The sequence below is a fragment of the Trichechus manatus genome, unplaced genomic scaffold, assembly GCF_000243295.1.
Source record: "Trichechus manatus latirostris isolate Lorelei unplaced genomic scaffold, TriManLat1.0 scaffold00200, whole genome shotgun sequence".
Classification (NCBI taxonomy): Eukaryota; Metazoa; Chordata; class Mammalia; order Sirenia; family Trichechidae; genus Trichechus; species Trichechus manatus.
Window position 1 is genome coordinate 134,340 of NW_004444136.1, and position 17,825 is coordinate 152,164.

A 17,825-nucleotide genomic window follows, 5' to 3' on the forward strand; every position below is an offset into this window, starting at 1 on the left:
TTTTTTTCCATATGTATAACCAGTTGCTCCAGCAACATTTTTGATAAGACATTTTCCCCCACTGAAGTGCATTGGTGTCTACGTCAAAATCAAGCCATATATGTATAGATCTATTTCTGCACTCTCTATTCAGTTCCACTGATGTATTTGTCAGTCTTTACACTAATATTACACTATCTTAAATAATGTAGTTTTGAAGTTTTCCTCTTTCTCCTCTATTTTCTGAAAGTGTTTGTGGGTAATTGGGAGCTGGGAAACACTCTTATCTATTCAATTTCATGTTCCAATCTCATACTGTTTCTCTCTCTGTCTGTGGTCCTTCATCTTCAGTGCTTTGGTACTGAAATCACCTAGCCAACCAATGGGGACTTTCGATTTCAGCTAGGGATATTTATATCTTTTCTTGATAGTGGGAATGAGAATTTTAAATATTTCTGTTATATTTTGTAGAGAGAATATTCAACATTGAAAACACGTGTATTGATTCCTTTTAAGGAATTTTATTATCATGACAGTTATATATACGTAAATGTCCTTTAAAATTCAACACAAAATAGTGACCATGTTGCATCTACCCTTGAATCAATTTGGTATTCTTAATGCTTGTGAATTGCATTCTCTGCCCCCTTGCACTTACCACAGGTAGATTCTAGACACCGCATCTTCCTAGCTTTGATATTCCAAATGCATTAAACAGATTCATGCATAAGAGGCTCTTCATTATAACTGGTGGAATTCAACTAGTCTAAAACTAATGAATAGAAGACACAGGAAGATATTATCACTCAATGCAAAGAAAAATATTAAAGCTGTCAAATACTGGAATATATTGAATTATGAGATAAAGTATCCTCTGTTTTAAAAATAAACAAGCAGAACCTTAAAAACTACATTTGCATGTCTATGTAGGAGATTCCAGAATGAGATGGAGAAGGTGCATTCCCCTCTGCGAGTCTGTGATCCTATTTCTGCAATTTCACCCTGGACAGAGCATCCTTCAGAGCCTGATGGACCTGCTTGTTCCGCAGCATGTAGATGACAGGGTTCAGCACTGGGGTCACTACAGTGTTCACAAGAGCAGCCTCCCTGTTGCAGCCCAGCCTGGTGGTTTGTTTTGGTTTCACATATATAAAGACACAGCTGCTGTACATCAGAGAGAGGACCATGCAGTGAGATGAGCAGGTGGAGAAAGCCTTGTGTCGCTCCTTGGCTGATGAGAGATGAACAATTGTGACTACTATGTGGCTGTATGCAATGATAGTTGTAATGAGGATGTCAAAAGGATGAACAAAGCCAGACTGAAGGCCAATATTTCAACAGAACTGGTGTCAGAACAAGAGAGATTAGTCAAGGGCCCAAAATCACAGAAGAAGTGAGGGATGACGTTAGGGCCACAGAAAGATAACTGGGAAAGCATTACAACTGGAACTATCATGAGGAGGAATCCCAAAGCTAAGCAGGCAGTGACCAGGCGGAAACACATTCTTCGGTTCATAAAGGTGGGGTAGTACAGAGGTCTGCAAATGGCCAGGCACCGGTCTAGGGATAACACAGCCATAAGGAAGAAAACAGTTGCTCCCAGAAAAAGAAAGACAAAGGCTTGCACGAGGCAGGCAGCAAAGGAAATTGTCTGCTTTCCTGACAGGAAGATGGCCAGCAATTTAGAAATAACAGTGGTTATAAAACAGCATTCAAAAAAGGAGAAACTGCTGAGGAAAAAGTACATTGGCGTCTGGAGGTGACGGTCAGCCCAGGTGATAGTGATTATGAGTGTGCTCCCTGTGATGGAGGCCAGATATGCCAGCAGATACACCAGGAAAAGGACTTTCTCCAGGTTTTGGACAGCATAAAACCCCTCCAGGATGAATTCCTGGACATTTGTCTCATTCCAGGCATCCATCATCATCAACTTTTCCATTTATTCATTCAATTCTCTTTGAGCTATTTTTCAGAGAGTGTCATGACTCATGAATGAAGAACTGTATTGTATCAAACATGTACAATAGTGCAGGCATAGTGATTAGAAATGTTTATTATTTTAAAATGCATTTTATGTGTAGTTTTTACCCATTGTTAAGTAAAAATAAGTCTAGTTGGATAAATAAATATGGTATATCTATACACAGATTAACCTTGAAAACATTATGTTAAGTGAAAGAAGTTAGACAGAAAGGACAACATAGTGCATGAGTCCACTTATATGAAATGTCCAGAATAGGCAAATCTATAGAGACAGAAAATAGATTAGTGGCTGCCTAGGGCTGGGGGTTTATATATTCCTCTGTATGTAGAGTAGAACTACTCCATAGAGTTTTCAAGGCTGAGAGCTTTCTGAAGCAGGTCACCAGGCTTGTATTCTGAGGTGCCGCTGGGTGAGTTCAAACCACCAACCTTCTGACTAGTAGTTGAGAATTTAACCGTTTGTGCTACCCAGGTTGGTTAATATAGAGGCAAGCAAGATATGATAAGCCTCCATTTCCTCTTAATGGTTAAAGTACACCATTGCACAGCCAGTTCCACAAACTGCTGGGAGCAAAGAAGAGGTATTCCGGAGTATGGGTCGAAACTAAGAAGCAATGATATTTTCGTGTTTGTAAAAAAAAAAAAAGAAGGAGGAGGAATACCGTAGATGGCTCCTCAATGATCATAAGGGAGGGCAGGACTTTTTCCAGAAATGTTACTGATCATTCTGATCAGTAACCTTTTCTCTCTTTAAAAAGAAACGCGAAATACGTGCTTTCAGGCAGGCAGAGATCATTCCTGTGAACTGTGGGTATCCGTATCCAACTTGCTCACTTAACTACACTATTAAATTTTACAAAAAGAAACTCTTTATGTCTCAGATACACTTTCACTATCGGCTGCTCATCATATTTTTTGTTAAACAGATTTATTGAGATATAAATACACATACCATACAAGTCCCTCATCTAAAGCATATATTTCAATGAATTTTAGTGCATTCAAAGAGTTGTATATCTATCTTCACTATCAATTTTAGAAAATCTTCATCACCCCCAAAAAGAAACCCTGCACTCTTTAGCCATCACCACTCACCCACCCACCCTACCCCCAGCCCTAGGCAACCACTAATCTACTTTCTGTCTCTATAGATTTGCCTTTTCTACACATTTCATGTAAGTGGAATCATACAATATAATTCCTTTCTAACTGGCTTCTTTCACTTAACATATTTTCAAGCTTTATCTATGTTTTTATTGCTGAACAATATTCCATCGAACAGCTATACTACACTTTATTTATCCATTTATCCATTGATGAACATTTGGGTTTTTTCCATTTTTTGCCTATTATGAATGTTGCTGCTGTGAACATCGGTATGCAAGTTTTTGTGTGGGCATATGTTTTCATTTCTTTTGGCAGTGAAATTGGTGAATCGTATGATAATTTTGTATTTAATCATTTCAGGACCTTCCTGACTGTTTTTCAAAGCGATTGCACCATCTTACATTCCTACCAGGAATGTATGAGTGTTCCAGTTTCTTCACATCCTCACCAACACTTGTTCTTATCTGTCTTTTGTATTATAGCCATCTTAGTGGGTGTGAAGTATCTTATTGTGGTTCTGACCCAGCTCTGAGGTCTGGCTTTTGTTTAGAGCTCTCATCCCAGAAGGGTATGGGCTCTCTGCAGCTGGGGATGGAGGACTAAGATCTAGCCTGCATCTGGGTTATGTCTCCTCCCAGACAGGATGAGCCAAATGCCTTCTCGCTTGCCTTTAATAAAAACTAACTCCTCCAGCCTCCTTTTCCAAGAGAAAGAGGATCTTCAGATTAAATTTAAAAGATAAAATAAGAATCTGTTCCATGTAATGGAGATTAAATGTGATGGTGCTTCTCCATCTTCTAGAGATACCCGTTCTCTGGAGTAAATGCCTGCACCTGCTGGACAGAGTCCTAGATACCTGCTTCAGGGAAAGTGGCCCTGGTCTCCCATCTCTGTTAATTAAGTGGCAGACAGATCACTGCACCAACTTAGTAGCTCTGACTAAAGTAGATAGGACCTAATCTTACTGGTGCTGAGGACAGTGTTACCTTTCAAAAAGATTGTTCTTCCAGACAAAAGGGTCAGGTTGGACAGGAGCTGTGGCAGGCTTGCTGCTTGTTAACAAAGTGGGAGAGACTTGAAGTTTCTCCTTGCTTCAACTATGGACAGCACCAGAAGCTGGAGTCCATGACGGTCCATAATATACTTTGGTGGTTACGGTCTTATGCTCTGGATCCATGGACTTTACATTCAAATCCCACCTCCACTGCTCACTCGATGTATGTCTTGGACAAGTAACTAACCTCTCAAAGTGTTATTGAAAATCTAGAGACAATGTCTGACAATAGTCCCAGGCCTGGCAGATGGAAGTTTCTAATGAATGTTACCTAGAGGCAGTAGCCATAGTGGCAGAAATGGAAGAGCAGCAAGAACAAATCCTTCCAAATGTGAGGGGAAAAAAAAGACTATCTCTGGTTGGTCCTAGTTTAATGGTTCTTATTCAGGGGTAATTTTGCTCCCCAGCAGACATTTGACACTATCTGTAGACATTCTTGGTTGTCACAACTAAGAACGCGGTGCTACTAGTATCTAGTGAGTAGAGAGGCCAGGGATGCTGCCTAACTCCTGCAGTGCACAGAATAGCTCCTCACAGCAAAGAATTGTCAAAAGTGCCAATACTGACAAACCCTAGTTGCATCCAAAGGTTAATTCCTAAACTAAAGAAAAAGAAGCCAATATAAAACACAAGCATACCACAACTCTATTGTCTGGGGCCAAAAGACAGGAATGTGGCTAAAACTTCAGTTCATGAAGCAGCTTCCACACAGAGGGACCTGGATGCACTGCAGAACCTATGTCATATTTCCAACAGCCAGACTCCTCCCATCATGTGGTCGCTGGTGTTAGCAAAACCCTCTGGTTTCCACCACCTAGAGGGGTTCTGCTTACTCAGGGAAACCAAAATGGCAAGGGTTTGTGGTTTACGAATCATTCAAAGAAATAATGTACTTCCGTTGACTGACACACATTATCAGAGATAAAGAGCCAAGAGATTGGTGAAGGGAAAGTTCTCTTAGTTTCTCTTTGTAGTTCTCAAGAGTATGTGGCTTAAAGAGTTGATAATTTGAGGTAGTCAGCCAGTCATAGAAGGTGCTGCATATCAGATGCCTGTGGGGTCATGAGTTTGTCTACATTAAATCACAAGGACTAATTTTAAAGGCTAATATTCTCTTATTCTATCTTGGCAGCATCCCGAGATCAATTTATTGTCCTTATCATATTTAGAAGGAAACTAAGGCAGAAGTGGGTTGAGTGCTTCTGAGAGAGCCTGGACTTTAACCCAGATCACCTCATGCCAAATTCAGGGCTCTTTCCTCACTACACCACCACCTTGCTGAGCATACACACACCATTACTGCACACCCTGCAATGCAGCATTCTTCATACCGTTTCTTCCTACTATTCATCAACATGTGTGCCAGTGTCTTCTTAACTGGGTTATCAGTTTGCAAGGGTATGGATCAAGTCTCATATTTATTAAGTCAAATTAGTAATGCTTTCTTAAACACTCAGTACTTGTCTAAGTACTTTTTTTTAATCATTATAAAATGTACAAAATTTAAAAATTGTAAGAAACCAAGATGAACAACATGATGAATGTTCTTCCTGACATGTTGAAAATCTATTAATAATCATGTTGAGCCATTAATGGTTTTCAAAACCTTGTTCATTTGCAAAGTCTCCGAGACCACTGGGGGCTTTGACATGTTATTTCGGGTTCAGAATTCTATTAGAAGACATTAGACTTGGCCCATAATAACCTGTGTGTCAGTGCCACCGTCAGTCAGTCCACAGTTCATCAAATTCTTGAATTTCATGCCCAAAATCTGTGTGCTTCTGGTGAATGACAATGAGAATACTGGATGAAGAACCATAGACAATTCAACAATTCATGCTTTGTAAATCAAATGTCAGCATCTACTCTCAGCTTCCACCTACAGTAGCAAACAATATGTGTCTTTATTCAATCACAAAGATACAAGTGAACATTCATATCTTGCCTCTGTCCTCTTAAATAGATCATTATAAAAAGAAATGGATTTCCCAGTGTAGTTTTCTAATAGCATGGAGCATAAGTCCTTAGACTTGTCTTCAGTAGACACGGAGGATTTATCTACCCAGTTTTATTCTGAAACAATGGAAGGATAGCATTGCCTTCTTGCAATGCTGTGTAACTTCTTAGAGCTGAATCATAGCAGTTGTCCTCACTCCAGACCAATGAGGTAGGTCAAATCCTCAAATCCTCTCTCAAAACAAAATCAAGGAGGGACGAGTTGCATAACCCATTCACCAAGTTTTAAAGTTGGAATTTCTACTTTCAAAATAAAGTGATGATTTTAATAATGCAATTTACCTTGAGTGTTAGTGATAAGATAAGGGGAAAACAGAAACAACAGTTTTCCCCAGAATCGTAAATTATTGTTAAAGTCTAGCTGGCTCCAGAGGAAATACATGGGGTAAGATAATAGAGGTAGAAGTTTTCTTAGGGACCTGGGGTCACCTTAAAACTATTCTTCAGTCTGAAAACTCTTCCCTTCCATGTGCTATGAGGTACACACAGCCTGCCTAATTCTTTTCAAGCCTGCACACCTAAAGTCTAGGTGTGATTTTAGGATTAACAGTCTGAACATTGCACATATAGAAGAAGAAAAGGGAAGGGGGAGGCAGATGGGAAAGGGAGGAAAGAAGGAGGGGAAGGAGAAGGGGAAAGGGAAAGGGAAGGAGAAAGAGTAGAAGAAAGGGGGGAGGAGGAGGAAGAGGAGAAGGAGAAAAGGAAAACATTTTCATATACCTGTAATTCCAAACCACGAGAAGCATTTTCCTCTCCTAGAGAGCTTTTCTTCCCCGCAAACCTAGCCCTGACATTAACTTGGGGTCAGACCATGTCTTAGTCATCCAGTGCTGCTATAACAGAAATACCACAAGTGGATGGCTTTAACAAAGAGAAGTTTATTCTCTCACAGTCCAGTAGGCTACAAGTCCAAATTCAGGGTGTCAGCTCCAGGAGAAGGCTTTTTCTCTCTCAGCTCTGGAGGAAGGTCCTTGTGATGCATCCGTCTTCTCTTGGTCTGGGAGTATCTCAGCATAGGAACCTCTGATCCAAAGGACACGCTGTGCTCCTGGCACTGCTTTCTTGGTGGTGTGAGATTCCCATGTGTCTCTGTTCGTTTCTCTCTTTTATATCTCAAAACAGATTGGATTAAGACACTATCCAATCTTGTATACATCGTCAGTATAACCTCATCATAGTGATAGAGTTTACAACACATAAGGAAATCACATCAGATTACACAATCATACAATACCGGGAATCATGACCCAGACAAGTTGACAGATATTTTGTGGGGACAAGATTCAATCCGTGACACTCCACCTTTTGACCCCCAAAAATTCATGTCTTTGCAACATGCGAAACATATTCATCTCATCATGTCACAGCAAAAGTCTTAACTCCAAGTCCAAAATCCAAAAATTCCTCTTCATCTGTGAAATCTAGAATACAAGTCATCTGCTTCCAAAGGTACAATGGCAGAACAAGCACAAGCTAGATATTTCCATTACAAATGGGAGAAACTGGAGGAGAAGAAGGGATAACAGGTACCAAGCAAGTCAGCAGAACACATTACATTAGCCGTCAAGGCTTTGAAAATAATCTTCTGTCGTCTGAGACCATTCACACAATAGTCTTGCCCTCTAGACTGTAGGTATTGACCACAGTCTCTGGATTCCAATTCTGCGTGGAGGCCCCTCAGCCCTGGGCTTCAGCTCTGCTTTCCAGGCCCACTGGGACAGCAACTCTGCACCCTTGGCTTTAGGCGCACCATTCTTCTGGTCCATCGGAGTGGCAACTCCACCTTTAGAAACACCAGAGGCCCTGGCTTCACCCTTTGAAATCCCAGAGGTCATGGCCATACCCTTTGAGACTGAGGCAGCTTGGCTTCTTTGTCTCTTCAGTTTCTGCTTCCTGTGGCCTCTTGGCCCTCGGGCCTCACGACCACATCTGCCCTGCTGGGGCAAGTGTTTCAAAGCTCAGTAGCTCCACTGATTAAGTGCCCTGAGGCACCTCAATCCACCAGGAGGCCTCCTGCGCACAGGCACTCAGCTTTCTCGCTCCATGGGTCGGCTCCAGCACTGTCTGGCACTCGTCTCCTGGTTCTGCTGTTGCTGCTGCTTCTCTGCCACTGGAGGTTCTCTGCTGCTGTTGCTCCTCTATCTATTCTCAGTTTCAGAGCCGCTTCCACATTTTAGGTATCTGTTAGAGCAGCACCTCACTCTTGGTACCAAATTCTGTCTTAGTCATCTAGTGCTGCTATAACAGAAATACCTTGAGTCGATGGCTTTAACAATGAGAAATTTATTCTCTTACAGTCCGGTAGGCTACAAGTCCAAATTCAGGGTGTCAGCTCCAGGAGAAAGCTTTCTCTCTCTCAGCTCTGGAGGAAGGTCCTTGTGATGCATCCATCTTCCCTTGGTCTGGGAGGATCTCAGCGCAGGAACCTCTGATCCAAAGGACATGCTTTGCTCCTGGCACTGCTTTGTTTCTTTCTTTTATATATCAAAAGAGATTGGATTAAGACACTATCCAATCTTGTAGACATCATCAGTATAACCTCATCATAGTGATAGAGTTTACTACACATGAGGAAATCACATATAACCTTATCATAGGGATAGAGTTTACAACACATAAGGAAATCACATCAGATTACACAATCATACAATAGGAATCATGATCCAGCCACGTTGACAGATATTTCTGAGAGATACAATTCAATCCATGACAGACCATGAGCCACAATTTCTCAGAGACATGTGGGATCACACCAACCACAATCTTCACATCAGCCAGTCTTGGGACACTCAGAATTCCAAGCTCGTCCATGAAGATGTTCCACTAGGATGGAAAAGCCAGGTTTACTTACCTTCCAGTCCAAAAACTCACTCATCTGACCCTTAACAGAAGAGCCAATCCCAACTACACCTGCAGTCTCTGAGGAGAAGAGCTTCGGAAGGCACAAACTAGTTTCTGCAGAAGGGGAAAATCTTCCTGAGGGCTGCTTTGACCTCCTTGTTTCTCAAAGTGTAGATGAGGGGGTTGAGGGTAGGGCTCAGCATAGTGTAGAGCACGCCAGCCAACTTACTCTTCTTTGCACTGTAGCTGGAGACTGGGCTTATGTAGGCATAGAAGACATCAGTGTAGTACATGCACACCACAATGAGATGGGAAGAGCAGGTGGAGAAAGCTTTTTTCTTCCCTTCCTTGCTCCTCATCTTTAGAATGCTGGAGATGATCAAGCCATATGACACAATGGTCATCAGGAAGTTCAAGATGCCATAAAAGGCATCAGCCAGGACAATCATGACACTATTTACATAGGTGGAGCTACAGGAGAGAAGTAGCAGAGGAGGAATCTCACAGAAGAAATGAGTAATCACATTGGGGCCACAGAAATTCAAGTGCAGCATCAGCGCAGTGTGGATGGCTGTGTTGAAGGCACAGAGACCCCACACACCCGCAGCCAGGATGCTGCAGAATGCCTTGCTCATCATGGTGCTGTAGTGCAAGGGGTGGCAGATGGCTGCATACCGGTCATAGGCCATGATCGTGAGGAGGAGGAGCTCAGAGGATGCAGACCATGTGAGGAAATAGAGCTGGGTCATGCAGCCTCCATAGGAGATTGAGCTCTCTTCAGACTCCAGACCCTCCAGTGCTTTGGGCATAATGGTGGAGGTGCAGATAATGTCCATAGTAGCCAAGTTTAACAGGAAAAAATACATGGGGGTGTGGAGCCCCAGGTTGAAGGTGATGGCCAAGATGATGAGGACATTACCTGTAAGGGCCACAGAGTAAAGGGAGAGGAAACAGCCAAATAAGAGCACCCGGTATTCTGGGTGCTCTGAGAAGCTCTGCAGAATAAACTCTGTTACCTGTGTCTGGTTACTCATGGTCCTCAAGCTGAGAGGTGTTTTGGGGACTATCTGGAGAATCTCTACCCACAGATTCATGTGATTTCAGGGCTTGGGAGAGAAATGAGAGCCGTCTTAGGAAAGCTGCTACCATGTTTCATTCATACCTGACATCATTGCATGAGCAATTTTATATGGACAGACTAGGACTTACTATTGAAGACAAGTATACCAATATAACAATAGACAAAGGGCATGAACGTGCAGTTCATAAAAAGCAAATGCAAATGGCCAATTAAACTCATGAAACATCAAAGAAATGTAAATTAAATCAATGATTCACTCTTTATCATCCATTATTTGGCAAAGTTAAATAGACGTGATAATGACCTCGGTAGCATGGGTGCTAAGATGCAGACCTTTTAAAATATGTATTCCATTTGTGTCAGAACTTTCACTTCTAGGAATTTACCCTAAAAAAATAATTATGAATATCTTCAACGTGTCATCTCAACACTATTTAAAACAGTGACAAATTTTAAAGTAGTCTGTATTCTGAAGGGTGAGTATATTATGATATATTGATATAATGGAATGCTGTGTAATTACCAAATTTATGCTTCAGGAATATTTTATTGATGCTTATAAAGTAGAATGGAAAAATATTATAAATAGTATGCACTATAGGATCCCATCTTAGGTTTTTAAAAAGATGTAGGAAAAACATCTGGTGAGTGATAGACTAAAGTTTGAATAGTGGGGATGGATTATGGTTGATTTGTATTTCCTTCTTTGTGTTGATCTGCATTTTCTGAATATTCTATTCTGTGACCTTTCTAAATGGCCAACCTATCATGTAACTCTCCTAAAAATTCTTCTGTGACTCCCCATTGCTGACAAAATACAGGCTCCCCAGCTGCTTCTTCTGGGTCTGCCTCCTCTCCAGCCTCTCTTCCAACTCATCCTATCCCTCCAAGCCAAAGCTCCAGACCCACCCAGCACTCAAGCTTGCCAATGCACCCACCCATGTCAAGGTTTTTTGGTTTTGTTCTTGTGGCTCCCTTAGCCAGGAATGTCCTCTTCTCAAGAACAAGGTCAATCAGCAGCTTTCTCCTTTCCTGGCACTCCTTCCCTAGAGAAAAAGGGCTGCTCCCTTTCTGTGTCCCTCCAGATTCTGCACTGACTTATATCCTACATAACCAGGTTATAGACGATCTTCCCTTAGGTTGCTGCATACACCTCATTCATCTCTGGCTATCCCTTCTTGGCACCTAGGACTATGACTGGCATGGAGTGGGTAGGCACTCAATTACGTCTGCTGAAAGAATGCTGAGGAACAATCAAGTACTAATAAAAGTAGAATGCTTTCTATTCTCAAGATAATACACATTCTGTATTGTTTAAGATGAAATCAGTAGAGTATCACACTCACTTTCTCCTTCCTTTCAACTAAAAGAGTTAAGATGTTCATTTTTAATAAAGAATTCTGCTTTTTGTTAAACTTCAAGAAATGCATTCACCACTGAAGCATTAAAAGGTTTATACAAGATGGTCAAATCTCGCCTACAATTCAGGTCATATCACCATTTTATAAGGTGAAGACAAAAGCTGTTCTTTGAAGAACATGAAATTTCCATGGTTCAGAGCAATATGGCTATATTCATGTGGATTCTGTTCAAAATGGATGAAAATGATAAAATTCTACCCGTGTACCTTCCCAGCAGCAAAGTATCAAATCAGGTCAGCTAAATCATGTTGGTGGGTATAATAAATAACATATTCTTTGCTTTATTTCATTTTTATTTGTGAAAGAGACAAAAGGATTGAATAATTACTTTTTTCAGTTTGAGTCTAGGATCTGTAGAAATAATTGTGTGACTTTATTTCCTCCTCACCACATTCAAGTAAGTGATTTCTGTTTAACTCCAGGGAGTCCTATGAGGATGAAAAGCTGAGGACGATTGTCTCAGTGTAAGGTTTCTGCTCTTCCCACTAATGTCTTCCCTAGGATTCTCACCACCTGAACCCCCCACCATCATCCACTCTCCACTCATATTACAGTACATATTACAAGCGATACCAGAGAGTCATAATACTAGAGACAAATATGTCTATCACCAAACACTACTAAGTGTGCCAGGTCTATCACACACCCTACTGGGGCACCAAGAGAACCTATTACAAAGTAAACCTTAAATTGATCTTTCTTTAAGTCAGCTCCAGAATAATAATAGAAAAAACCAACAACGTAAATGGTTTTGAACACGTGCTGAGCACAAGAAAGCTTTAACAAACTGATTCACATTCATGGAATAAATTACCTTTTCAGATAATTACCTATTCACTGTAATTTCCAGGACAGGTAGACAGTCTTCTCATACAAATTGGTCAACAGGGAGATCAAAGAATCAAGACACTAAGACTCTTTCGGTGAGAATGATCATGAAATTTCTGTTGGACCTCAGCCTGTCGTTTCCTCTTCCAAAAATAACAAAAAACTTTGTCCCCCGAGGTTCACCGAGCATTGGCTTTAATTCTCATCAAACATGATGAGATTTTTACTAAAGACATGAGGCGGGAAAGAAAGATCTCAAGAAACAACTCCCAAGTTTAAACAAACACTGTATTCAACAACACAGTGATTCCCCTTCAGCAACGGTTATTTTCCACAATTATCAAACCTAACAGCACCCAAATTTCAGAGAGAATGAAAATTCATCTTGCATGATTTTCATTATTTTAAGGAAACAGCAATAAGTGTCTTCCTCAAAACCTCTAAAATTAAAATGTTCATTGCATTTTTTCCCAGTTTTCTTGAATTTTATAGGAAGACAATTTACTTTTAGTAAAGTATTATCTTAGTTCCAATTTATTTCTCAGTTTCACAAATGGAAAATTATTATTTTTTTAAGGTATTATGATCAATAATAGATAACTTGATTACTTCTATTATTTTTATCTTTAAAGGGATTGGAGGATTTTCATAGATAACACATAATTAAGCTGATACTCTTATATTATGCTAATTATGTAAATGTACCTATTGAAAACTTATTTGAAGAATAGAAACCTAAAAATCAAAAAATGTCAAAATCTCACACTTCAAGATTTAAATATGAAACACAGTTTGGAGATCACCTAGTGCCATCTATTTATTTCAAAGTCCGATAGGAATCTAAGTGATTAACCCCTAGTCACACAAAATACTACTGGCAAAGCTAGTCCCAGAGATTTGAAATTCCAGTCCAGAATTTTCTTCTGTGTAAGTTGTTAATTGCTTCTCTAAATCCAACTCAGTCAAATGTCAAAGAAAAATCAAGAAAAATAAAAATCAACAAAGAATTTATATGATCATTTGTTATTGCTGAGGTGTGAAATGAGAACCCTAAACTCTCAACCACTTTTGGCACTCCATTTAGCTCTATTATTTCATTTACTGATCCAACAGTAACAATACAGTAATAGCAGTAAGAAATCCACAATGTTACTGATCCTAGGTCAGATGAACAAAAATATATCATCTTTTATGCAGTTAATGACCCAAAGTAAGCAGACTTAGAATTATGAACAGAACTTTGCTTGTCTTTTTTATATCATCCAATGGAACAAATTGTTCTAAGAATATTCATAGTTACCTTGGAAAAATTCTTTCGCCTTTCTGCAGCTAATAGATTTTATTTGTGGAAGTCCTTTCTCTGTCAACCACAGCTGAGGTTGTAAACATGAAGACACTGAGGTATTATGTAGTCTATGACAAGATCAGTCCAGACAGGATGAAGGCTTTCTTCCCCTATTTAAGATGATCCTGCCAAGAATTTGTGACTCACCTTCAGCAAAGTTTGTCACTGCCTGTGGGAGACACCTGGGAGAGATGTTCACAACTATTACTCTAAGTGGACCCTGAAGGAGCTATTAAATTAAGTGTCTCTTTGCTGGAGACTTGGCTATTATCAGTGTTCACAGAAAGGCCATTTCAGACTTTTATTCAAACCTGTATAAAAGGATCTGATCCAGAGTAGGGGGACTCTGGAGCAGGGCAGACCAGACTCTCAGACTCAGAATAATGTGCTCACACACATGGGCTGGAGAAAAGATGTCCACCAGGCAGCTAGCATTTCTAGAGTGCCTTGCATAGAAGACTAGAAGCATGGAGCAAATATTCCCTGTCCACAAATAAACCACCCCCTCTAACAGAGCTGGTCCCCTTACTCTCCCTCACTCACATCTTAGCTCCCCTATCTTCTACTACTTCCCTTCCCCACCTCATATTTTCCCTCGCTATCCAAATCTCGCCTTGATCTACCACCATCTCCTGGATCACGCTTTCCCTGACTCACTGGAGGGAAACAATCAATCCCTCTGCTGAACTTCTGTCACATCCAGGGGTTCTACATCATGCTTTCGTGGCAATAACATGGGATTTAGAGTCTTCACAGAGTCAAATCCCAACCCTGAAAGGTACTCATTGTGTGACCTTGGGCAGACTTGTTTACCTCTCCAGGACTCGATTATAATAATAATAAGGCCTACCTCATTATCACAGTACCTGATACATGAGAAGAGCTTGGCAATATTTTATTTACTCTTCCCCTAATTTGCCACCGTTTACATATATTAGTTAGCAAGCAGGGAACAGGTTAGAGATCTGTTTTCTACCATAGTAGGAAATTTCCCTGAACATAATTGATACTGAACAAGTAATTATTGATTAAGCAATTAATCAGTTTAGTTGGAGAGTTAAGTGTGTTTGTTATGAAAAGCCACTTCAAACAGTTTTAGTTTTACTAAGCAGCATGATATGCTTGAAACAAGCACTGAACTAAATAGTTGACAATTGATTTTGAGAGCTGACTCTCTTACTTAACTAGCTTTGTGAATTTATGCATGTCTTGTAACCTCTCTGAAACCCAATTTTTTCACCTACAGAATGGGAAAAAATAATACTTGTCTTTGGGATTGTTCTTTGGACTAAACAAGATGATGAATATGAATTCATTTTAGAAATCATGCTACTTGCTGTCATGGATTGGTCAAGAGAATTACACACAAAAAATTCTACCTTGGCAGCATTAAACCCAAGCAGGCTACCTTTTTTTCCTCAACAAAATAAAAGATACATGAAAAACAAAAGAAGATACATGAATAGGGAACTTCATTTTTGTGATGTTAATGCTATGTTTCCATTCAAGAATAGATGTTTATGGGTTATGTTAAAGACTAAACTGCTGTAACAAAACCAAAAAACCAAACCCATTACCATCGAGCCAATTCTGACTTACAGCCACCCTATATGACAGAGTAGGATTGCCCCATAGGGTTTTCAAGACCATAAATCTTTATGGGAGCAGACTGCCCCTTCTTTCTCCCACAGAGCATCTGGCGGGTTTGAACCACTGACTTTTGGTTAGCATCCAAGCACTTTAACCACTGCACCACCAAGATACCTAAAAATACAGTAGCCTAAATTTTTTTCTTTCACTCAACAATCTAAAGATGTATGTCAGTGGTAGGGGTAGTTTCCAGGCAGATGGGGTAGCTTTGCTACAGTAAATCATTTAAGAATCCAGGTTCTTCCCATCTATGATTCTCAGTCTCCTATGCCATTATTCTCATCTGCATGATTAAAGTTGTTTTGCAAGCCTATAGGAAGGCAAGAGAAAAGAAATCTACTTCAAGCAAGTGAAGCAGATGTTGCACACAATAATTCTGCTAGCATTCTATTAGCAAGAATTTAATTGCATGGCTCCATATAGCTACAAGAGAAGCTGGGAAACATAGTTAAGGTGGGATGCCACATGTACAAAGAGAATGCAGAATGAATCTTGGGGGAAAATTAACAATTACCACAGATACGAAAGACAGGTGATTTTAAAGAAAACTGAGGGTCAGAGTGAATTTTAAATGTTACTCCATAGAATGGAGATTCAGGAAGGAAAGAGGGAATAGTTATACAGTTATACAGGAAAGAAAGGGAAGGTGAATGGAAGTTGAAAGAAGTAGAAAGGCTAATGATCAGCACATTGAAATTTAAAAGAGACAACATGGCGCTATAGACAGAAGCACCATGCTGTCCCTCTGCAGCAAAGACCCAAAAAACTAAGTAAAACAGATACAAATGTCAATCCTGTAACCCTAAGCATCAAATGAAGGGATAAAGAACTAGATCAAGCACTGAATGGAAGAAAAAACTGACAGAGAACAGACAAAGAGGAGACCTACGGAGTGGAGGACACCTGCCAGCTAATGAGGCACAGCTTTGCCATCTTGAAGCACAGCCAGCAACGACCCCAAATAGGGAGTACTGGAAGGTAACTTCACGGAGCTCCCAACAGGAGACAGAGTACATGGTAACCAGAAAAAGACACTTTCCCACTTCTCACCCTTCAGCCCTGTACGCTGCCTCAGCTGCTTTCCAATGGTCCATGGTGGCTTGGCCAGACAGACACAGGCTCACTGCTACCCCAGGTCCTCCCCACCCCCACTGGTAGGCTCCCTCAGTGCCATTTTTTCTCTCTCTCTTCCTTTTCTCTCTCCCTCCCACTTAACACCATGCACTGTCTCTGCCCCTTCCTGATGGGCTTCGCCATGCCACTCAGCAAGAGAGACATCGGCTTACCACCACCCTGTGCCCACACTACTCCCACTGGATGGCTCCCTCAGCGCCATTTTTTTCTCTCTCTTTCCCTTTTTCCTTTTCTTTCTCTCTCTCACCTAGCCCTGTGCGCCCTTCCTGATGAGCTACACCATGCCACCCAGTGAAAGAGATACCAGCTCACTGCCACCCCAGTTCTGCCCTGCCCCCACTGGCCATCACCGTCGCCATATTTTTTTCTCTGTCTCCCTTCCTTCCTTTTCTTTCTCCTGCTCACCTAGCCCCATGAACCACCTCTGCTCCTTCTTAACTGGACATGTCACACTGCTCAGCTAGAGAGCCACCACCACATGGCCACCCTAGGTCTGCCCCACCCCCGTCTGCCTATTCTCACCAGCCTGTCTTTTTTATTTTTTTGCTTTTGCTTCTCTCTCTTCTTTCTTTTCTTTCTCCCAGACATCTAGCTCAACACATCACACCCCCTCCCTTCCAACTGACCCTAGGGTCTACTCTGCCCCCACTAGCAGGCTCCTGCTGAGTGATTTTTTTAAATTCTTTTTTCTGTCTTTACCTTTCTTCCTTTTTTTCCTCTCCTTCCCACCTAGCTCCATGCATCCTCTGCCCCTTCCTGACAGACCATATTTGCCACTCGGCAAGAGAGATACTGACAGTCTTCCCAGGTCCACCCCACCCCCACCCACCAGCTCCTGCCATGTCACTGTTTTTTTCTTTCTTTTCTCTGTTTCCCCTTCTTCCTTTTCTTTATCCTCCCACCTAGCCTCCTATGCCACCTTCCCTCTTTAACACCAGCCCCCAGGTCACCCAGCCCCCACCTGCCAGCTACTTTTTTAATCTTTCTCTCTCTTTTCTTGTCTTTCTACCCCCTGCCCAGCCCCATATGCTCCCCTTCCCACCAGGCCCCCACATGCCACTGTGGCTACAGCACGCTTGGTGCTCAAGCCAGTGACCACACTGGGCCTGCACTTCCCCCTTCCTGTCACTTGACCAGTTGCTGTACAGTGGGAAATGGGCCTACACCACTCCCCATCCAAAACCCCTGCCTCTCTGGTGAGGGGCTGGGAAAGTTTCCAAATTGCTGGAAGAACATCAGGAGACAGAGTGTGCCCACCCAATCTACCCTCAGCCACCTCACCAAACCAGTGTACAGGGAAGCAGATTCACCCTGCCCACCCAGACAAGGTGGTGAGAACTATCGTGCCCACAGATGAACAAGCAGAAAAACATACCTGGCTTGCCC

The 17,825-nt window shown here is 41.4% G+C and overlaps 2 protein-coding genes across 2 annotated transcripts; both read right to left on the reverse strand.

Moving 5' to 3' along the window:
* Nucleotides 1-962: 962 nt before the first annotated feature.
* On the reverse strand, nucleotides 963-1,900 carry LOC101345242 (olfactory receptor 6C75-like). The gene is given in 2 exon segments (XM_012558943.2): nucleotides 963-1,273; nucleotides 1,276-1,900. Coding segments are annotated over 2 exon segments (936 nt in total).
* Nucleotides 1,901-8,962: 7,062 nt separating this feature from the next.
* Nucleotides 8,963-10,074, reverse strand: LOC101340405 (olfactory receptor 13A1). Its single transcript, XM_004387942.2, has one exon. The coding sequence runs from the start codon at nucleotides 10,072-10,074 to the stop codon at nucleotides 9,088-9,090; it is 987 nt and encodes a 328-aa protein (XP_004387999.1). The 3' UTR covers nucleotides 8,963-9,087.
* Between the last annotated feature and the right edge of the window lie 7,751 nt (nucleotides 10,075-17,825).

Bases quoted from the DNA above. Each gene is read 5' to 3' on its own strand.
- LOC101340405 (XM_004387942.2), bottom strand. From the start codon at position 10,074: ATGAATCTGTGGGTAGAGATTCTCCAGATAGTCCCCAAAACACCTCTC.